The following is a 23,707-nucleotide window of genomic DNA, read 5'->3' on the forward strand; positions in this document are numbered from 1 at the left end:
TCTTGAAGGAGCAGGTGAGGTTTAAGAAATTCCTGGATGGACACCAAAAAAGCTGTAAACTCAGAGTCTATGGGGCAAGAATGATTTAGGATTGACTCGAAAATAATGAAGAAATGGCTTCCTTATGTGCCATAAATTACTATGATTTTATGAATGGTTTACCATCATCCACAGGTGAGATGGAATCAATCTTTGCACAACAATATAATTCTGTTTTCAATAAAGCTATCATAAACTTTCAGAGAATAATAGAAAGCAATAGAGAAAGTTGGAAAAAAAGACAAACCTTTGCGCTGTACATATGGTCTGCGTCAGGTGGGTCAAGCACTGCTGTGATTTTTTCCAGAGGGTCCACCTCTTTGTGCATGATATGGAAATTGCACTGGTTTCCAAGCTGAAATGGTCTATTGAGAAGAAAAGCATCGACCCAAGTGAACTGAGTGTCAAAGAAATCACTCGGGATGTAAAGATTCTGATACCGGCGGCGAAGCTCCATCATGTCACAGGACGTACTGCAACCAAAATAAAAAGGAAAAAGTTCAATGAAACAATCTCTACCTGCTATATACCTGAACTGCTATATATTTCCAGTGTTTTCTAACTTATTTTAAAATTCCTACCATCAGTATTTTATTTTGCTTTTTAATTCTATATTTCACAACTTAGGTTGCTTCTTTTATTTTCTAATACCTAAAATCCAGACAATTTAATGGTCTGGGTTGAACTAGTTGTTTCACCTCAAGCCTTTGGAGGGTTCACATGATCAGAGACTTGGTAAACCGGACTCAAAATTAGCTTGGCCATAGATGACAGAGGGTAGTAATGGAAGAATGTTAATCTAACTGGAAGTCCGTGACCAGTGCTATTCCGCAAAATCTGTGTGGTTCGTGGTAAACATAATTAATTTAAATAAAAATGCTAGTGCACCAATAATAGGTTTACAGATGACATAGAAACTAGGAGAGTTGTGGAAAACGAGGGTTGTCAAAGGATAGATTAGTTAGAAATGGGGTGAAAAAAAATCAACTTTAATCTGGGCTTGTCAAATTTTGGAGGTCAAATATAAACGAGGAAGCATTCAGCAAATGGCAGGACCCTCGTACAGAGGAATCCTGGGATACGTCCACAGCACTCTGAAAGTGACAACACAAGCACATAGTAAAGGTGGCATATGGTATAGAGGATTCAATCTAAAGAATAGGAAGTCATGTTACAACTATATAAAACTATGGGTAGTCCACATTAAGAGTATTGAGTGCAATTCTCATCTCTACAATACAGAAAGGACAAAAGTTCAGAAGGTGGTACAGAAGAGGTTCGCCATGATGCTGCCTAGTTTAGAGTACATGAACCAAAAGGAGAAATTGGATAAACTTAAATTGTTCTCCATGGAGTGTTAGAGACTGAGGTGTGACTTAATAGAAATAGGAAGTTTAAAGGACAATGCTCAGCACCTAGGACATACTGATAGGGAAGGTGGTGGATGCAGATATGATCGCAATGGTTAAGAGACATTTAGACAGGCACGCAGGGGGTGAAGAGAGGTAGATCACATGTAGGTATAAATTGGCATCATGGTCAACACACACGTGGACGGAGGTTTGGTCCCGGGCTCCATGGTTCTATGTCCCAAATTTTTGCTTCATGAAGATGAGCAATTTACAGATTTCTTCAACTTGGAGGATTCTGATTTGCAGCGAATGGCAACCACTGTGATAGTTTTAACTAAATTGAATTCTCAACATTTTTGAAAAAGATAAGCTTAAATAACTATTTTTTCTAGGCTCACAACATCACCTACTTTTTTTTTAAAACATAGGGAAACTCTGAATCTCCTGATGTCTTTTCAAATACTTCTAACCATAATACTGGTGAAGCCCAGAATGCTGCTGGTCTGTGTATTATACATTAATTGAAGAATCCCCTCTCCATTAACCTTTACTAGTCCCACTTCAGGTCAAGGCAATGCTCTCAAAATACTTAAACCCTGTATCATAATCTTTGAGTATACTTTTCCCAAAACTCCTTCACTCCTAAAACCCATGAGTTTAACAATGTATCATCAAATCCTGATTCTCCACCAGACATGTAAGAATAAACTATCTAATCTAAATAAAGCAAGACCCTGAACTAATGTAAATGTGTCATGACCTCAATTGTTAACTTTTTCGAATGGGCTTGTTGTTAAAAATTATGCTACATATTTCAAAACAAGAGCCCAAATGCAGGACAAAGAATAAAATTTAGTACTAATAATCTGTAGTGAAAGACAATTATTAACTAGAAGACCAGAAAGAACCCAAAAGCTTTTCTTCGAACAGTATATCTTTTGAATGTACTAATGAGGAGAGATGGTGGCCTGATTAAATGACTCATACAAAAGCTGGTGCGCTCTCAGTACTCCCTAGTAATTGATAAAATATAAGAGGCTTGACTACCAAATGTTCCTGGTTTCAGCAGGAGCAAACAGAGTACGCAAAATTGTTTAGGGCACAAGATGTTCTTATATTTTGGTAAAAAGCAGTGAGAGAAAGCAAAATCTTTAAACCAAAAACAGCTCAGAGCAACACACATAAAAGTTGCTGGTGAACGCTGGTGTGTTGCTTGAATTTCCAGCATCTGCAGAATTCCTGTTGTTTACAGCTCAGAGCATTTGCATTTAGATCAAACTTAAGTAAAAGTTCCTTGAATAAATGCTTAAAACCCAAGGAGTCTCTCAACTGCAAAATAAGTCAATAATATCACGTGGATAGTCAGAGACTTTTTCCCAGGGCTGAAATGGCTAGCATGAGAAGGCACAGTTTTAAGGTGCTTGGAAGTAAGCACAGAGGAGATGTCAGGGGTAAATTGTTTTTTTTAAAAATGCAGAGTGGTGGGTGTGTGGAATAGGCTGCCAGCGATGGTGGAGGAGACGGGTACAATAGGGTCTTTTACGAGACTCCTGGATAGGTACATGGTGCTTAGAAAAATAGAGGGCTATGGGTAACCCTAGGTAATTTCTGCATAGCATTGTGGGTTGAAGGGCCTGTATTGTGCTGTAGGTTTTCTATGTTTCTAAATATCTTTTGATCTTGCATGGACTAGAAATGCCAGATAGTTGAAGGCTGTGAAGGCTGTGAACTCTGTTTTTAGCTGTGTAACAGTTCATAAAATAAAACATGATAGATTTTCCAGAGTAACGATATTTGGCTGCAACTAGAGCAACAAACTCATCCTTGAAGCACTATTGTTTTGTACTTTATTTTAGACCTTACTGATTTTGGTTTACACCCAAGTTAAAGTTAGAACAAAAAAACAAATGAATAAGGAAAATTGAAAACAAAGTAACTATTCTCAAAAAAAACACCTCTGCCCTCTTGACAGTTTCAAGTTCCATAATTGGGTTTCAGGACAGGCTGTTAGACAAACATAACATCAAGACTGCAAGTAATCAGTTTCAGATAGTTATCAGTTTGAAGAATGAACCAGGGAATTGAGTTGGTGAAGGGGCCCAAGGTCTCTTCACTTTCCAGTACTTCATTGGAGAAATGTTGTGCTCAGCCTTTGTAGGACATCAAACAGCCTGACAAATTAGAATTAGAAGGTGGATGTTAAACAACACAAATGTGGAAAGATACATTGCTATGTGGGACAGCAACACTTTTGTTAAAGGCAAGGATGTATGGAGTTGAAGGTAAGGTATTAGCGTGGATTAAGATCTATTAACCAATAGAAGGCAGAGACTTGGGATAAATAGATGTTTCTCTGGCTAGGAATCAGTGGTGAGTGGGGTACTGCAAGGGTCAATGCTGGGCCTACAACTGATCACGATATACATTAATGCTTTGGAAGAGGGAACCACTGTAGTATATATAGGTTTGCTGATCACACTAAATTGAGTGGAAAAGGAAACTGCAAAGAGTTTGCATATTGGTTAAATAAGTGGGCGAGAATCTGGCAGATGAAGTGCAATATTGGTAAATCATCTACCTTGGAAGGAAAAATAGAAGGTGACATTATTGCTTAAGTGGCAAAAAAAAACTGCAGGAAGCTACTGTGTAGAGGGAGATGGGAGTGATGATGTTTCAGAAGAACGTCCCTTTAGAACAAATAAAGTGGAATTTCTTCAGCTAGAATGTGATGAATCCATGGAATTCATTGCCATAGGAGGCCATGGAGACCATGTCATTGGGTATAATTGAAGTGGAGACTGATACATGCGCATTCTATGTTGCTGTATTTTACTGATATTCTATATGGGTTTGTTGTCTCGTATGTGCGAGGTCTGAGCATTAAGCCACGGTACCGCTGGGGAGGAGTTTAAGGGCCAGCGTGCTCTACCAGGGCAATGTGTGTGGCGTTCAGTCTGGAGGCACTGTTGCCCCCTAGTACTCACTCAGTGGGAGACTGGCTCTATTGTGGTTTGATAATGCGAGTTTTGGGACTCTCATTCTGTGACTGTGATACCATTTCTGCTTGCTGTCTGGTGTGTTGACTATTGGTAATGTGTTTTGCATCTTGACAACACTGTCTCGTTTGGCTGTATTGAGTATTTATGTATGGTTGAAAGACAACTAAACTTGAATTGAATTGATATCCTCTAACTAGTAAGGGCATCAAAGGTTATGGGGAGAGAGCAAGAGTATGACATTGAGAGAGAAACTAAATCAGCCATGATTGAATTTGGAAGCAGACTTAATGGGCTAAATGGCCTGATTCTGCTCCTATACCTTACGAGGCCGGGGTCAACCATGGATATTGTATCTTAACTGTCTGTGAGATAAGCAAGCCAGGGCAGTATGATATGGAAAGCAAGCTTTTGTCCATGCAGCAGGCTCTCCCTCTCCATGCAGCTGATGAATCCAAAGGAACAGCAGAGACCCATACAGTTTGCACCAGTGAGCATCGTAGAAATTGCCAGTCAGCATTGAATTTAACATAGGATTGCCTTAGCTCTGGATTTTTTCTTTGGGGTTTCCTCCCGAATCCTTTCCCATAAGTGGATATAGCTGCAAGGCAGCAAAGGTTTGAGATCAGAGTTTTCCTCCTCCTCGATGAGCTGCCAACCATGGCTGACGAGCCTTATCTGCCTGAAATGACTGGTTTTAAGGCACCGGTAGCCTGCCTTTGCCCCTTCTCCTGTCAGCAGAAACAGTTCCACTGGGCGTAGTTGCTAAGCCACACATAAAGGCCAGGAACTTGATTCGGTGTCAGAGGTTATTTGAGACATACACCATTAGAAGCATTTAACAGGTAGTGGGAGCTTATCCCCTATGGTCTTAAAAAATTATGAAAGGGATAGATAATACAGAAGCAGGAAAGTGGTTTCCATTGGTAGGTGAGACTAGAACTAGGGGACACAACCTCAAGATTCAGAGGAGTAGACTTAGGATGGAGATTAGGGGAAACATTTTCCCCCAGACAGTAGTGAATCTCTGCCCAGGGAAACAGTAGGGGTTACCTCATTAAGTATACTTAAAACACAGTGACATAGATTTTTGCAAAGTAGTGAATTAAGGGTTACAGGGAAAAGGTAGCTAGGCAGGTGGAGCTGAGTTCATGACCAGATTGGCCATGATCTTATTGAATGGCAGAGCAGGATCTATGGGTAGATGGCCAACTCCTACTTCTTATGTTCTTACCACCACAGGACGAGATTCTATATGTGGTGATTCCCAAAAAAGATGAACAAGATACATAAACATTTTCCTGCTTTACGTGGAATCGAACATTGTGTGATCCTCAGTCAAAATGTTCTCTTCCAACTTCATGTTGGAAAGAAGGCATTTGATGAAGCAGGGGAACAGTATCTGGAGAAATTTATCTCAACATCCACTAAAATGGTGGTCATGGAGAGAAACTGGAGAGGCAATGATTAATCAAGGACAGACCACTGGGATTTGTTACCAGGTCATATGTAATTAATTGATTTCTTTTGAGGATTTGGTAAGCGTTGATAATGATAGAAGATTAGATGTAGCACACCATATATGGACTTGGAACAGTTCACTTAGGGAAATTTATCTGTCAATCTTAAAACAAAAAGCTCATGGCAAGGGCCATCTTCAACTGACCAGATATTTTGAAAGGAGATTCACATGGAAGTGAGAGGGTTGGCAGCTGACCCACAAAAGGGTCAGAGCTGGGTTAAGATGGATTGGAAACAAACTGGCAAAATCGTACCTACAGATGGACTGGGTGAACAACTGCAGGAGAGAAGATGCACTGCAGAAATGAAGATTTCTGCTTGTAACTGAGCAGAGTAAGTGCATGCTTGAAGAGCTAGTCAGGAAATACTGGATTTGAAAAGCATATGCTTTACCCAATGGAAATATCAAAGAAGAGGCAAAAAATAGAGAATCATAAGGTTAGGTAGTATTGAAGTAATTAGGGAGGGAGGAAACGGGTGAAATAAGATACGATGACACAGAAAGGTTTAAACAGCTAACAGGGACTATAATTGGGAGGACTACAGTCAACAATAAATTTCTAATCAGATGTGCACATACCAATCCAGGGAAAACTTCGAAAATTGTACAGTATAGCGAGAAGCAGTGCGTCTCTGCCTTCTAGGCGATCTGTCTCTCTCTCGACGTGGTGAGCGCTCTCGGGATCGTTTGCGCTGGGGTGACCGGTCACGTGAACGCCTTCTGTCTCGGTCTCTGCAAGAGAAATAAGACAGGAAGATTTATTTTGTACAAACTTTTTGCCATTCACTCAGATCTGCTAGATGAAGTGATACATTGTGCTCCAAGCCCAGGCCACTGTGTCAAAAATGCCCCTCTTCTTTTGGGTATCACTAAACAAAACTGTTTTGTTAAATATTGATCTGTTTTGTTAAATTGTGATCTGAAATAAAGTCCCAGGACATTTTTCCTATTCATTGAGGGCATAGGATTGCCCTATTTACTGACGAGGCTGCTGTTCATGGACTGCAGCTCGCCATTCAGTACGATCATTCCATCCTAACTCATCAACTTTCAAGACCTCAGCCTCCATACCTCCCGTTGCAACCGGATACTGACTTCCTCATTGGCAGACATCAATTGCAAGGATTTGTAACATCTCCGTGCTGACCATCAACACAAGTGTATCTCAAGGCTGCATGCTTAGCCCCCTGCTCTACTGCTTATACACATGACAGTCTGGCTAAGCACAGCTCTAATTCCATCTTCAAATTCACTTATGATCTGGCTGTGGACAAATCACAGACAGCACTGAAACAGCAAAATAGGTCTCTGGGTTTGGTTGTACAGCAAAAATGTCTTCCTTAAATTTCAACAAAACAACTCTTCCCTCCCTTTCTACTATGCTCAACTGTCCTCTCCTATCAAGTTTCCTTCTTTTTCAGCCTCTTCCTGCTATTCTCTCTCTACCTCTTACTTCATCCCCCTTCCCACACACCCACTTTCCACCTCACCTGGTTTCTTCTATCTCCTAACAGCTTGTACTCTTTCCCCTCCCTCCCACCTTCCCAGTTCTGATAAAGGGTCACAGCCTGAAACGCCGACTGCTCGTCATCACAGATATTGCCTGACCTGCTGAGTTCCTCCAGTGTTTTGCATATGTTGCTCAAGATTTCCGGCATTTATGGGAGAAGAGGGCGAATATGCGCCAGTTTACATTGAGAATTTGGCAGTGGAGAGTGAGCAGCTTTAGATTTCTGGGTGTTTACAAATGGGATGATCTGTCCTGGGTCCGGCACACAGATACGATCACAAGGAAAGTCTATCAGTGCTTTTACTTTCTTTTGAAGTTGAGGAGGCTTGGCTTGTCATCAAACACTAGCAAGCTTTTGCAGATGTACTGTTGAAAATATGACTGATTGCATCGTGGTCTAGTATGGCAATTTGAATGCACAGAATAACAAGTAGTGGGCCATGATTCCCCATAAATAGTATTATCTGCAGGAAACACTACCTCAAGAAGGCAACATTTAGCAAATACCCCACATGTGGGCCATTCCATCTTTTCACAGCTACTGTTGGCCAAGAGGTGCCTAAATTCCACACCATTAGGTTCAATACGGCTACTTCCCTTCAACCAATCAGTTCTTGAACCAACTGGCAAAATCCTCATCACCATAGTTTAGCAACACACTGTGTTGACACTAAAATTGACACTTTGGTTTAGTTGTAAAAAAAAAAGTATGTAATTTATTCTTAGTTTATGTTTTTCTTGTGAATGCCTCTTTCACAATACTATGTGTCTGGAAGTTTTTCCTATTGCACCTCTGCATAACTGTACTTGCTCATATGACCATAAACTCAATTTTGACTAAATCTGAAACATTTTGTACCATGTATTACTCTTACTAATTCACTATTTAATGCAACAGGGAGTAAAAACAAAACAGAGGTGATATGAGCCAAATAAAGAAAAGCTCCAATAACTCACTGGCGAACCATGTGGAAACCTCAAAGGTTTGGCATGGGCTCACTGCGTGGCGATTCCACACTGGGCTCCCTCCACTCACAGAAGGAACCAAGTTCTCATGCTCTCTTCCACTCATTGGGGACTTGGTTCACCATGCTCCCCTGAAACTTCCCTTATTCGATTTCCCTGAAATTTATGAGCGCCTTGTTTCCCAGGTTTTCTTTTGGGTTCATTAAAAAATTTATTATTCTCTTTACCAAATGAAAATAAGCGTGAATTAAAAGCGCTTTGGAGTATTAATAGTCTATAAAACCTGCTACTTTGGCAGCAGAGTGCTGGCCTAATAGAGTTTTATCGTATACTGTAATCTGCCACTGTACCTTCTTTCATCTTTCCTCGTTAATGATATTTCCAATCTCTCATGCCGAGCTATGAACCTGGATGGTGGCTCAACCCTTCTCATAGGTTGCGGCTGTGGCATGACTCGCACAGGAGGCTGCAACAACCCAGCTGCAATCAGAAAACAAATAGAAAATTGCAAGATTTAGATTTCAAACGAACTACTGCTTCTGAAATGACATCTTTTCCAAAAGCATGAACACTGAATTCTTCAATTTCCTTCTTATCCTTTCTCATCAGATTCCATCAACTGCATCCCCTTCGTCATGACCATTTATAACCTCTCTGAGCTACTGTTGTACCCCCATCTTGCCAATCAAACAATCCAGCTACAGCATGCCTCTTTAAACTTGCCATCTCCTCTCTACTCTTTTAGTCCTGGTGAAAGGTGTCGCCCAAAATGCCCATTTCCCTCCACGGGATACTGCTGGGACTTGACTTACAAGGAAAAACTAGATAGCATGGGACTATATTTCTTGAAACAGAGGCAGCCAAAGGCCAACCTTAAAGAGTTTTATAAAATCATTAAAGGTATTGAAAGAAAGGAAGATCAGTCTCTTTTAGAGGCATCTAAAACTAGAGGGCATTGCTTGACAAGATGAAAAAGATTTAAGGACCTGAGGAGCGAGTTGTTCCATATATACAGTAGATGGTGAGTGTTTGTACTGAGCTGCCAGAGGAAGTAGTGGAAGGAGGCACAATTACAATGTTTAGAAGACACTTGGACAGGTTTATGGATATAAAAGTTTGGAGGGATGTGAACCAAATGCAGGCAAATGGGACTTGGTTAGGTAACATGGTTGGCTTAAACATGTTGGGCCAAAGCACTGTTTACCTGCTGTATAACTTTAAGTGCCAACAAAATTGCCTAGCTAAATTCTCCAATTCCACTGACTGAATAAGTGTGCATGCTTTCCTATGATTACACTCAGCACTGAGGCTCTGTCTATACTTTATCAAGCTTTGTCATTTCACACCATGAACCTCTGGAAGATCCTCAGTGCCTTCTGACCAAGAAAGATCTGTAACCATGCCCTACTCCTTCAGTGTCATGAAGACGATGTGGCCACAATCACAAGGACGTGTTGGGAGATGGATTGGGTACATAATAAGAAGAGAGGCCAACTCCATCGTCAAGACAGCTGGGACATGATGTAGAAGATGGCCAAGGACAGACAGAGATGGAAGACCTTCATTGCTGCTCTAAGTGCCAGCGGTGTGACGGGCAGTAAGTTATACTTTGCCAACTCATTTATATGTTTGACAGTAATCTCCTGAAACAGATATTCTTTGCCAAGCTGTCACTGCAAAAACATCGATGAAATAGAAGAAATGCTTCAAAACTTTCTAAAAACAACGTTCTTAACATAAGAAATACAAAGAACACCATTTGGTTTATAGGTCTGCTTTGCCATTCATCTAGTACATACCTGATCTTCTACCTCAACACCATTTATTTCACTGCTCTCATATCCACAGATTGCCTAATATTCATAAATTCAATAAGACACTTTGAATGAATTCAATGAATAGGCTGCTACAGCCCTTCGGAGTAGGGAATTCTAAAAAATTATCACAGTGAAGAAATCTGTCTTAACGATTACATTTGATTCTAACATTGTGACCCTCTGGTGCTGGACTCATCAGAGAAAGAAAACATCCACCCTGTCAGACCCTACAAGAACATCGTAAGTTTCAATGACAGCTTCTCCTATTCTTCAAAATTTAGAGAATACAGGTCGTCTACCAAATCTCTGTTTGGAAAACCAGCCACAAATGGAACCAGGCTGCTAAATCTTCACTACACCTGACCATTCAAAGTGGGAGATTCAGCATCAGAAATCAAACTAAATATAAGTTATGGAAGCCTGGCAGATCGTCATGTCATTTTTGCTAATGTGCTCCATTAATCCCTTCTGCCCACCTCTGCCACAGTCAACTGGTTGCAAGTCAGCTCCATCTGGAATGGAGGACTGGAGTAAAAGCAAGTCATCTCAATTCAGTGAGAAAGCCTCCCAGAATACAGAAACCTCCAAACATTTATCTTAGGGGTATAGCACTCGCTCTTTTACATCACCCCTTTAAAAGTTCTTAAGCCACTTAGAGTAACTGACACTATTCCAAGGAGGAAAGTTGCAGCACCATTCTTTGGAAGAGACCTCCAGAATGCTAACCATGACAGACACCCTTTTATAAGTAATGAAAATATCTTATTTAGAGATATAGCATGGTAATAAGCTCTTCCGGACCAGCAAGCCTGTGCTGCCTAATTATGTCTATATGGCCAATTAACCTACTAAACCCTACACCTTTGGAACATGGGAAGAAACTGTTCTACCTGGAGGGAACCCACACAGTCATGTGGAGAACGTACAATCTCCTTACAGACAGCAGCAGAATTGAACCTGGGCTGCTGACTCTGTAATAGCATTACGCTAACAGCTATGCCACCTTGCTGCCTTAAAAGTTTTAGAGCTCACAGGTGATTTATGCGAGTTGCAGAATCTGAGTACTACATGCTTCATCAGGTTTGCAAGTACTTACGTTTCTGTTGCGGTTGCTGGAGTAAAGGTTGGGGCTGAGCCCCTAGCAAAGGAGTGAGGGGAGCTGCTGCCATGGAAGCCTGTAAGAGAGACTGCGCCTGTGCTTGTGGCGGGACTCCATATGGCTGCTGTGTAAGAGACTGCATGACAGTTGGAGGTGTCTTGATCAATGGCTGAGTCTGACTCTAGGAAGTCAAAAGAGGAGACACAGTTGAAACATGATCTTTAATACAGAGTCAAAAAATAAAGCCTTTACCTCCTGATTTGCATGCTGTATCCTCTCTCCCAGCTGCTACTAGATGTTTTCTACCAGATTTTGAAAGATGCAGAGGAGACATGAACTCCAAAACTACAGTCAGAATTTGGACTACACAAAATACAATGCAAATCCTTGAACTTGCTTCATGAAGCTAAACATACCTGATTGGGCAGTGTCTGTATCCGCTGTGCATTCCACTTGAATGGCATGTTCGGATTATAAGCAGCTTCCACCAGTACCCGATCTCCTACTTGGGGGGCTTTGCCTTTCACAGCACTGGTGTACACATGAAACATCTTGTCAACATATTACAGAAGCACAAAGTTTTAACATGCACACATGCTTAATAAAGAAAGTTGCTTCTTCAAAACTTGCACTCAAAATAGTTTCAGTATGACAAAAATAAACTATAGGTGTCGCATTCCAGACAGTAACCACCCTATAAGTGAAAGAAATCCCATCCAAATTTCCTACGACTCACTTTTAACCTATACCTTCTTCTTAGACATCATCATGGAAGAACCTTTTTTTTTTAAAAAATTACTATCTACCATATCTATACCCTCCATTATTTTAAAAGCACTATCAAGACCCCACTCAGCATGCTCCTATCTGGCGAAACAAGTCCAACCTATCGAATCTCTTGGAAACTGAAGTTCTCCAGTCCAGTCTCTCTTCTTATAATGATATTGCACCAATCTAGGAAATATGACCTTAAAATTTGATTGAACTTGAGGTGGTAACTAAGCGTATAGATGAGAGGAGTACAGTAGATGTTATCTACATGGCATTTACTAAGGTTTTTGAACATGTGCTGCATCTCCTCTGGAGTGTAATTTGATTCTTCCTATCATGTTGCAACCAGACTTCCAGCTGCAATCTAACCTATGTTTTATAAAACTGTTACATGATGTCTCAGCTCTTGTATTCTGTGCTACAGCTAGTGAAGGCAAGTGTCTCATAAGCTTTTGTCACCACATTGTCCATCTGTGTTATTCCTTTCAGAGATCTATGGACTCCAAGGTACCTCTGTTCATAATCACTCCTCAGGGACCCTCTAATTTGTTGTGAATGCTACTCTGGATTGCCAGTGTCTGCAGAATCTCGTGTTCTGATAATTCTGCTACCTCACTGGTCACAAATGTCAATCACAAAAGCAAAAGACAACCACTATCCTCTGCCTCCTACAGGCAAGCCAATTCCAGCCTGCCATAGGTCCACACCTTTGGACTTGCTTACTACCAAACAGGACTTTGTCAAAGGCCTTAATAACAGTTGTGTAGACAACATCTACTGCATTCCTTCAAAATGCTTATTTGCCTTCTCCAATTAATTTAAGTTTGTGAGGTTGGATTTACTATGAACAAAACCATGCTGACAATCCCAATCAGTCCCTGACTTCCCAAGTGAAGATAAATCCGGTCTCAGAATACATTCCAATAGTTCCCCGCCATCGTCTTAAGATTCAGTGGCCTACAAATACCTGGCTTATCTCTGCTGTGCTTCTTGAAGGGACAATATCTGCTATTTCCAATCATCTGACCCTTCGCCCATGACTAAGTGTTGAAGTCCATTAGGGCTTAACAACTTGACAAGTATTTGAATCACCGAAGTATTGAAAGCTACGGACAGAATGTGGTAAAATGAGATCAGTGTGGACATGGTGGGGTGAAAGGTCTGGTGTTGTGCTCTACGAAATGAAGTCCAGTTTTACATTCACCGCTATCTTTTTCAGTTGAGAGACCTGCAATCCTGGAGGAACCAGAACTTTAATTAGATGTAAGGAAAACCACATCTTCAGTCTTCACCAGAATTCATCTCCTTTGCCACCAAATTCAACTCACTCCCCTCATTTTTTTCCGGCTGAATTGAAATATTTATTCTCTGGACTGTAAGTGACTGAGTTGACTTCTTAACCTAAACTCAGTGGCCACGTTATTAGTTATCTCCTGTACCTAATGAAGTGAGTGTATGTTCAGGGTCTTCTGCTGCTGTAGCCCATCCACCTTAAGGCCTGACATGCTGTGCACTCAAAGATGTTCTTCTGCACACCACTGTTGTAACGTGGTTATTTGAGTTAGTCGCTTTCCTGTCAGCTTGAACCAGTCTGGCCATTCTCCTCTGACCTCTCTCAGTAACAAGGCATTTTCATCCACAGAACCCTCTGTCATTCACTGGATGTTTTTTGCATCATTCTGTGTAAGCTTTAAAAACTGTTGTGCATGAAAGCACCAGATCAGCCGTTTCTGAAATGCTCAAACTACCCTGCCAGACATCAACAATCATTCAACAGTCAGTCACATTCTGTTCCCCATTCTGATGTTTGATCTGCACAGCAACTGAACCTTTTGACCATGTCTGCATGCTTTTATGTACTTAAGTGCTGTTATGATTAGCTGATTAGATATTTGCATTAATGAGGTGTACAGATGTACCTAATAAAGTAGAAACTGAGTGTATATCTTTATCCATCTTTGTAAAAATGTCCATTGACACATTTGATTTTGCAAAGGGAAACATTCTTTTCAGGCCCTACTAATTATTCCTTTCCAGGTATTCTCCATTCAACACTAAGAGAGGTTTCAGCCAGATACACCAGAATGCCCTTTGGGCTAAAAGAGGGACGCAATAAGGATAGGTCGCACAATTTTCTGCTCTTTTGACCACAGAATAATCAATAATCTAAGATGATTAAAAGGAAGAAGGAAACTTTCATCCACAGAAGTCTTTAGCAGGGGTGCAGAGATTTAAAATCATAAATGGGCCTTTGGAAGTGAAATCAGAAAGTCCCCTCAGCCCACTGGGAAACAAATTTGGAATTTATCAGCAGCACAATGCTGCTGCAGGTGAAATAAGTCAAATTAAATGTTGCAAACTGCAACTGAAAAAGGTTTTTTTTTTTGGTGTGCCAGTGATGCTGAGAGTTACAGAACTAACTGGAGACACTTAACTATGATCATAATGTGAGGCAGTTCAAGATGAGGGGATCTACTGTGCTCTTTTCCTTGTGGAAGGTTAAAGATAAAGCACGATACCTTAGCTGGAAAAAAACATCTTCATCCACAAATCCAAATGTATCATGAAGTTTAGTTACAACCCCAGTGAAGACTCGTTGCTTTTGGGGCTGATTTTGTTTCTGGGCAGAGCGTGGTGTTGGGTAAGAGACGGTGATTTGTGCAGTTGTCTGTGGGGCGTTGAGGCTTGTAGGCAAAGCCACTGCAGGCTGAAAAGAAAACAAAGAAAGCAATAACCCCCAAGACAAACGATAAGTCAAAAATACTGCACAAAGTTCTGGAGTTCAGAGTAATGGTTCCAAAAATTAGTGTTTCACTATCTTTAATTCCATAAAATCTAGTAAATCACATTCCAATATTCCTATGCGCAGAGTCAACCACGAAGAACCCACCCAAAACTATGATTCAAAGCTTGTTAATACTTTCTCAGCATGCACCTGGTGAATGGTTATCAGGTGGCTATCAATGCTGTGGATATCGTTTCAGAGTAAACCGAAACCACACTCAATTCCAAAATGTGTATCGTACCTTGTACAAGTGGGCCCAAAGCAGAATTTACAAAGAACAATATCAACACATTGAAAGTATCTTTTTGACTCAAATTGATGCTCTCAAATGCTCTAGACAATCCATGGTGACTGCTATCAAATATACTGACTTTTGTAAGATTTTGAAAGGTAGTACACATGTCTGGAAAAGTGCCTTTATAAAATCTACATCGTAGCAAGAACCTAATTGGTAGAAAGTGACACCTGCAAGAATACCAGTACAGTGTTGTGACCGGTGTGGGAGGAAACACAGGATACCAGTACTATCAGAATGCCGACATTATTTCTAGCATCTGCAGATTTTTTTTAAATTTCCAGTTCTAAACACTCAAGAATCAATAATGACTTAACTAAACCATTGACATCATGAAATGAAACTCACTAGCATATTCACAGTTTAAAAATAAACAGTAAACTTACTTGAGAAAGCAAGGCTTGCTGGGGCTGCTGCAACTGAAAAAAAAAGTGAAAATTAGTATGTGCTTTCAGTTTAATTATTCCAATTTTCAAAATGATCAGCACTGTTCTCTAAGCTCTGACCATATTATAATCATGCAATACTAACCAGCAGCACCAATTGCTTCATGAACCAGAGTGAACGATGTCAAATGCTACCAGTTTGCTAAGCTTACAGTCCAAAAATGGACTTGAAAATTCAGAATGTAGTGATTAGACAATTAACAATCACTAAACTCAGTATACAAATGCCCTCAAGCTGGCTCAATGGAATTGTAAAACTGAGTTTAAAAGTCCAGACATACCTCCCATGCAGAAGACAGGAATTAAGTCAGAGAAAGCCGTTTCTTTTGTGAGGAGAGAAAATTCATCTCTCCCAAAGGTATCAAAAGTGAGCTATCTCAGTTGGCAAGGTGGTCTGTCCTTGATTAATATTAATTTGCATAGACGCAGAGTGTTTCTGTGCAAGTGCAATGAAAGGGTACTGCTGTTTGTTCACCACTAACCACTTGGTCTTGATGGTTCAGAGCTACAATCACATGACTTGGTTATGTAGCTCCGAATATTTGAAAGGTTGGGTCAACAATCATAACCCTCGCTACCATTACCTACTGCCTTGAGCATAAGGAAAAAATACTCACTGTTCCATGCCACAATATGGTAATTTTAACATTTTGGGAGAATGAGGACCTAAAGCAAAGCCTCTCAACTACCAGGAACAGATGCCGGCCACATTGTCATCATACTTTGAAAGTCGATACAGTTATAGAAAGTACACAAGGTGGATCACATTGGCAACAATGAAGAATAGGGGAAATGAGATGGATTTCAGCCAAATCTGACTGATAGCTACAGTCCAAATATTAATCTTCTCAAAAGACTGGTGAATTTATCAGCTAAAATTTTAAAGATAAAAATTAATTGGAAACATGTTTTTTTCCAGAAGCCAGCAATAGTGTTAACATCTGCAAACTGTTCATTCGTACAAGACTTACAAAAAGTTTTACACAAACCTGTTGCTGGACACTGTAAATGGTTTGTTGGGGCTGTTGATATTGCTGAAAATTAAACAGACAGCACAGTGAAAATCAAACAATTGAATATAACATTCCCTGCCATCTGTACACATATCCCATTATACCACATAACTAAACTCCCAGGAGCATCTCTTCTATCACATTATCACTAATGGAAAAGAATAAACCCAAAAATTGTCCACAAACAGCCATTGAAACCATGCTCACAATGGTGTTTCCTGACTCTCTCCCATTAATGTCCTCATATACACAAAATTCTATTTTTAACACAAATTCTGCAGATGCTGGAAATCTTGAGCTACACACACAAAATGCTGGAGGAACTAAAGCCAGTCAAACAACGTCTATGTAGGGGTCTGAAGAGTTGACATTTCAGGCTGAGACTCCTCATCAATATTGGAAAGAAAGGGGGCAGAAGCCAGAATGAGTTAGGGGAAGGGGAAGAAGTGTAAGCAGTGAACAGTGTTCAAATTTTAGGAGTAGGGATGTTGTGTTTAATGGTGATATCACAATGCCGCAAAACAACAACTTTCAGGCTATATGTCAATGACAATAAACCTGGCTCTGATGGGTGCATTCAAGACTATAGAAGTCAATCCATGATTGTTGAGACTGGTAGGATGGAAAGAGGGCAATGGGTTTGGGTGGGGAAAGGGAAGAGGAGTGGGAAGGAGTGTCAAGCACATGTGTGAAATATACTATGAAAGCAGTATATTTGCAACAGTTGACAAAGGGACTAGGAAAACTCAATGGAGTAGCGAATGTTGTTCCATTATTACAGAAGGGAACCAAGGATAATTCAGAATCAGAATCATTGGCATACGCCGTGAAATTTGTGCTTTTGCAGCAGTACATCGCAATACATAATAACTACAATAAATTACAATAATTATATACAAAACATAAATAAGTAGTGCAAAAAGAGGGGAAAACATTGGGGTAGCATTCATGGGTCATTTTCAGTTCAGAAATCTGATGGCAGAGGAGTTGTTCCTGAAAATTCTTCAGGATCCTATACCTCCTCAATGGTAGCAATAAGAATTAGGCATGACCTGGGTGACAGGGGTCCTCAATAATGGGTGCCACCTTTTGAAGGCATTGCCTTTTGAAGGTGTCCTCGATACGGGGAAGGTTAGTGCCCATGATAGAGTTGGCTGAGTTTATAGCTTTGAGCTTTTTCTCATCCGGTGCAATGGCCCCTCCATACCAGATGGTGATGCAATGTTCACCACAGTACATCTATAGAAATTTGAGAATGTTCTTGGTGACATACCAAATCTCCTCAAACTCCTAATGAAATATAGCCACTGTCATGCCTTCTTTGCAACTGCATCAATGTTGGGTCCAAGATAGATCATTAGAGATGTTGACACCCAGGAACTTGAAACTGCTCACCCTTTCCACTTCTGACCCCTCGATGAGGACTGGTCCTTGACCTCCACTTCCTGAAGACCACAATCAATTCTTTGGTCTTACTAAAGTTGAGTGCAAAGTCATTGTTACAACACTACTTAACCTATTATCTCACTCCTGTACACCATCTTGCAACATCTGAAAATCTGCCCATAGTTATGTCATTGGCAAATTTATAGATGCCATTTGAGCTGTGCCTACCTACACAGTCATGAGTGTAGACAAAGTAGAGCACTGTGCTAACTAAGCACATATCCTTGAGGTGAGCCAGCATTGATTGTCAGTGAAGAGGAGATGTTATTTCCGATCTGTACTAACTCTGGTCTCCTAGTGAAAGAGTCAAGGATCCAGTTGCAAAGGGAGGTACAGAGGCCAAAGTTTTGGAGCTTGTTGAAAGCTGTGCTGTAATCAATAAACAGAGCCTGACATAGGTATTACTATTGTCTATGTGATCCAAGGTCAAGTGATGAGCCAGTGAGGTTGCATCCACTGTAGACCTATTGTGGCAATAGGCAAATTGCGGCAGGTACAGGTTTAGGTAGGAGCCACGGCCAATCTCTCAAAGCACTTCATCACAGTAGATGTGAATACCACTGGGCAATAGTTGTCCAGAGAGCTCACCCTGCTCTTCTTGGGCATCGGTATGATTATCACCCTTTTAAATCAGGTGGGAGCCTCCGACTGTAGCAGTGAGAGATTGAAGATGTCCTTAACACTTCGGCCAGATGGTTCGCACAGGTTTTCAGAGCCTCACCAGATACGTACACCATCAGGGCCTCTTGCCTTGCTAGGGTTCACTCTCCAGGATAGACGTCACAGGGATTCACAAAAGTGTAGGTTTACTCTCCCTTTCAAAAAAGTGCATAAAAGTTGTCAAGCATATCTGGGAGTGAAGCATCACAGCCACTCATGATGTTAGGTTTCACTTTGTAGGAAGTAATGGCCTGCAAATCCTGATGGGCATCCAACTTGGTCTCTAACCTCAATCGGAATTGTTTTCTCCTGGAAGCTACAGTCTGGTGTGTCTCATGTCAGTAGTTGGGAAGTTACTGTATAGAATTGTGTAAAGGATTTATGAGTGTTTGGAAAACCATGAACTAATTAGAGAGAGTGAGCATGTCTTTTGTGTGTGGTGTCATGTCTTACAAACTTGATTGTGCTTGCCAATTGAAGACAGAGGGCAGTGGTTGAAGGGACTTTTTCTCGCTGGTTATCTGTGGTTAGTGGTATTCTGCAAGGATTTGTTCTGGGACTTCTATTGTTTGTGGTGTATGTAAATGACCTGATGGCAATACACTGTAGATGGGTGGGTTGGTAAGTCTGCAGATGATATGAAGATTGTTGGTGTTGTGGGTAGCATGGAAGACCGGCAAAGAATACAATGGGATCAGTTGCAGGTATGGGCAGAGAAGTGGCAGATGCAGTTTAACCCGGCCAAATGTGAAGTGTTGCACCTTGGTAGGACAAATGCAAAGAGAGCATTTGATCACTTGTGCACTAAGGGCAAGATCCTTAACAGTGTTGATGAGCGGGGGATCTTTGGGTCCAAGTCAAAAGCTTCCTGAAAGTGGCTACACAGGTTTATAGGATGGTCCAAAAGGCATATGGCATGTTTGTCTTCATTAATCAAAAGTTGCAGCTTTATAAAACTCTGCTTTGGCCATATCTGGAGTATTGCATACAGTTCTGGTCGCCCCATTACAGGAAGGATGTAAAGGCTTTAGACCAGGGGTGTCAAACTCATTTTAGGTCACGGGCCGGATTGGGCAAAATGCAACTTCATGCGGGCCGGATCAGTTGTGCACGCGCGAACGCATGCATGCGTACTCCCACAGCTTTCGTTGCCTTCATTTTTTCACCCTGCTCTCATGTGTCTCAGTCTCTGCTATAACTACAAAGTGTCTCACTTTACGAATTTCGTTTCTTCATACTTTCTTATGCAAGTATTATTTTTATGATTGGTATTAACTTAGTCGTAGGCTACAAGAAAGTTGTGATGAGAGAGAGAAAAAAACGATGCTATTTTGGCTAAGATTGTTTTGGGAGCCACACCCTTTCCATTAATAAACCACTTGAAATCGAACATTAGCAGACACAAATGTAGACCTAATGAAACAAATTGTAAATGTAGGCTACATAACTGCACCTAGTTTTTATTAGCCTGCTTCCAGCAATCAAACTCAGACAATGAACAGTTAGCCTCTAATTTTTATTGAGGTGATCACATTTACAATAATAGTCAGAAAATGAATAAATCACAATATTATGACACTCAATATTTCATAATGCTGACAGCATGACTCCAGTCAACCCCATCTGTCCAAGGCCTCGATGAGGCCGCAGAAAACGTCGTTCGCCGTTGTGGTGTTTGTCATGGGCACCATCTCCACAAACTCCTTGGTGACAAAGATGCATCAACACCATGAATAAATATTCCCAATTGAGCTACATCAGTTACGTCGGTGCTCTCATCAATTGCAATAGAGAAGGCAATAAATAACTTCACTTCACTTTGCCTTTTAGTTGACTGTTCAAATCAAGGTCCCTGATTCTCTCTGCCACAGTATTTCTTGACAAGCTGATATTACCAAAAGCCTGTCTCTTCTCAGGGCACACCAGCTTAGCCGCCGTCAGCATGCATGCTTTGATGAATTCCCCCTCCAAGTATGGCTTTGACACAGCAGCTATTTTGTTGGAAATAATATAGCCGGCCTTGACAGCTCCATCATGACTCTCTCGACTTTTGGTGAACACTGATTGCTGGTTTTTCAGAGCTGCTTCAAGTTCATTTACCTTTTGCGTTCTGATTCATCCTGCGTACTTCCATATTTTTCTCTGTGTGACATCTCAGTATAGTTTGATATTGTACTCTTCTGCCACAGCCACTTGTTGCGAACATATCAGACACACAGGTTTGCTGTTGACCTCACAGAAGGAAAAACGATCTTTCCAATTATGGTTGAACATTGGACCTTCAATATCAACTTTTCTTTTCTTGGACAGCATTTTGAACCACAGCAGCAAACAGTCTCAGCCTTGCTACAGGTGTTAACTTACCCGAGTACTCTGTGTGTTTATACTGTGTCTGACGACACAAGTGGGGCCCTAGTGATCTTCAGTGCAGGGTGGTAGGGGCTTATGCACAGCGGGTGGTTAACTGCCGCCTATTGTTTTCTAAGTACACACAAGCTGCCGGCGCAGCAGGCGGCACAGACAGCGGTGGGAGAGAGAGAGAGAGGCTGCTGTACAGATACATAATAAATGGTCATGAATATACTCTCCCCCGCCCCCCAAATCATCCCGCGGGCTGGATTGGACCCCTTCACGGGCCGGTAGTTTGACACCTCATGCCTTAGACAGGGGTTTCCCAGACTGCTGTCTGCATTAGAGGGCACGTACTATAATTTAGAGGTTGGACAAACTTGGGCTGGTTTTGCTGGAACAGCAGATCTGATGGAGGTTTATAAGGTTGAGAGACATAGATAGAGTAGACAGACAATATCTTTTCCCAACGGTTGAAATGGCTCATATTAGAAGGCATACATTTAAGGTGAAAGGGGGTACAAATGAGATGTGAGGAGCAAGGGGGCAAGTTATTATTTTTTTTAAAAAACAGAATGTGGTGGGAGCCTGGAATGCACTTCCTGGGTGGTAGTAGAGACAGAAATATTAGTCACTTTCAGAGATGTTTAGATAGACACATGATTGTAAGAGAAATGGGAATATTAATTTAGTTAAGCATTTGATTACTAGTTTAATTGGTTCAGCACAACATTGTGAGCTGAAGTGCCCGTTCCTGTGCTGTACTGTTCTATGTTCTTTACTGGAAGCTGAATGAAATGAGTGCAAACAAAATAGCTCTGGGAGTCCATGGATTTGAAATTTACCTCAGTCACAACCTCTTCCTTAACAGGGAATTAGAAAATGAGAAAGGAGGAGTCAGAAGCAGACAATTGCAGATAACAGCAAGATATTAAATTAAACTGAGAAGAAATTTTCCAGCGCAACAGGAGAGCTGGAAGCAGCACCACTATAGTCAGGATAACCAAAAGAGGGAGTCCTGAACAGAATAGATGAACAAAGAATGCTCCATATATCCCAACACAAAATATCAAGGATGAACTTATGCAGGTTGTCAGTTATTTGCTTTGTGTGGGGTTTAAGTTGTTAACCAATGACAGAACAAGTTCAGATGGGCGTGAATGACCTCAGGGTTTGGTATAGAACACAACATTCATGTCTTCCAAGAGGAGCACAGGTTTGTTATTGGGTTTGGAGACCGGCATGTCCAAACGAACTGGAGAGCTGTGATAGCTGGAGTCAGGGCCTTGTGCTTTGGCATTTGTTAGGGTCACCTATCCCAAACAGGTCAAAGGGTATAGGCCAGACGACGAGTGGTTCACCAATCCTCCAAGTTTGGGGGTTCAGCTCAGGGCTAACAACCCTGACCAGTCAAAAAAAAATTGTTACGGAAACAGAAATGAAGAATCGTTCTATAGCTGTGTGCAACAGCAATGGAGGATCTTCACTGTTGCCCTGAACGCCAGCGGTGTAATGGGAAATTAAGTACAACATTCATGTGTAGGCTGATAAATGATAAGCAACATTTTTGTGCAATTACTATTTCCTACAAGAAATAATCTATCCACCTACTCTTGATACCGTAAATTCCGGTGTATAAGCCGAGAATTTGGCCCTAAAATTAGGGAGACGGCTTATACAGAGGGCGCCAACTTTGGAAAAATGAATACACGGAAGACAGGTCGTATTTATTGGCTGTTTTTGAGTCAAATTCGTTCCACTGTCGATGCATGAATTCTTAGAATGGTTTGTTTAAACTCACATCTAGTGGCTGGAGCACAGACATCAAATCACCGGGGATGACTGCAATGTCCGTATTTTCAGCTTTCAATGTTGCTTTTGTCTCACCTGACAAGTGCGCTTCGAACATGTCCCAGACAAGTAGCGGCTTTTCCTTCCTGAAACCTTTTGGATGTCGATGTCACACCTCTTTAACCCACTTCAAGCAACCTGCTTCGTCCATCCAGCAGCGTTTTTGGACGTAAACAACACCCTGCAGGAATTTTCTGAGCAATCTTTGTTTTTTGTCTCAGCACAAGATCACGTCTATTCATAAATCAGGTGCACCAACTTCACGTAGCTTTGAAATTCTCGCTGGCCTCACTGTGTTTCTTGTCCCATTTCAACGCTTGAACTCGAATCATTTCTCTGGTAACAATGTATCCAGACGATGGCTGGTGATTCACACACTCTAAAACTTTTTCTTCCCGTTCTGGCCACTGGTATGTTTTCCTGCGGTTTGCACATTCGTCTTTGGCATTTCCCTCAGCGTGTCCTCTGCCTTTCTCCACTCCCTCACTTGTTTCTCGTTTACAGTAAACTTCTTAGCAGCTACAGAATTATTCGTTCCTTTAGCAAAATCAGCAACCTTCAGCTTGAAGCCAGCATCATATTGCATTCGTTTTAATCTTTTGTACATGGTGGTCGCAAACTCAATACTGAGAACATGTACTGATTCCGCCACCCCGTGTTATGTTTTAACGAAATTACGATGGGTGCTAAATGGTTTCACGGGGGTTACATTCCAGAGGATTCTTTACCATTGGAGACCTAATCAAAAATTTCCCTCCCTGATTTATTTATTAAGAATTTGCTTATAACA

The 23,707-nt window shown here is 41.1% G+C and overlaps 1 protein-coding gene across 2 annotated transcripts in view; it reads right to left on the minus strand.

The window, feature by feature from the left end:
• Positions 1-23,707, minus strand: part of ccar1 (cell division cycle and apoptosis regulator 1) — a 60,539-nt gene that overhangs the window by 30,519 nt on the left and 6,313 nt on the right. For both annotated transcript variants that reach the window (XM_072239140.1, XM_072239141.1), the window contains exons 4-11: positions 16,588-16,632; positions 15,539-15,571; positions 14,592-14,779; positions 11,718-11,832; positions 11,299-11,482; positions 8,736-8,865; positions 6,489-6,641; positions 287-512 (exon numbers count right to left, since the gene is read on the minus strand). In XM_072239140.1, the coding sequence (XP_072095241.1) occupies positions 287-512; positions 6,489-6,641; positions 8,736-8,865; positions 11,299-11,482; positions 11,718-11,832; positions 14,592-14,779; positions 15,539-15,571; positions 16,588-16,632 (1,074 nt within the window). The remainder of the gene's footprint in view (positions 1-286; positions 513-6,488; positions 6,642-8,735; positions 8,866-11,298; positions 11,483-11,717; positions 11,833-14,591; positions 14,780-15,538; positions 15,572-16,587; positions 16,633-23,707) is intronic.

This window comes from Mobula birostris, chromosome 21 (assembly GCF_030028105.1).
Source record: "Mobula birostris isolate sMobBir1 chromosome 21, sMobBir1.hap1, whole genome shotgun sequence".
Taxonomy (NCBI): domain Eukaryota; kingdom Metazoa; phylum Chordata; class Chondrichthyes; order Myliobatiformes; family Myliobatidae; genus Mobula; species Mobula birostris.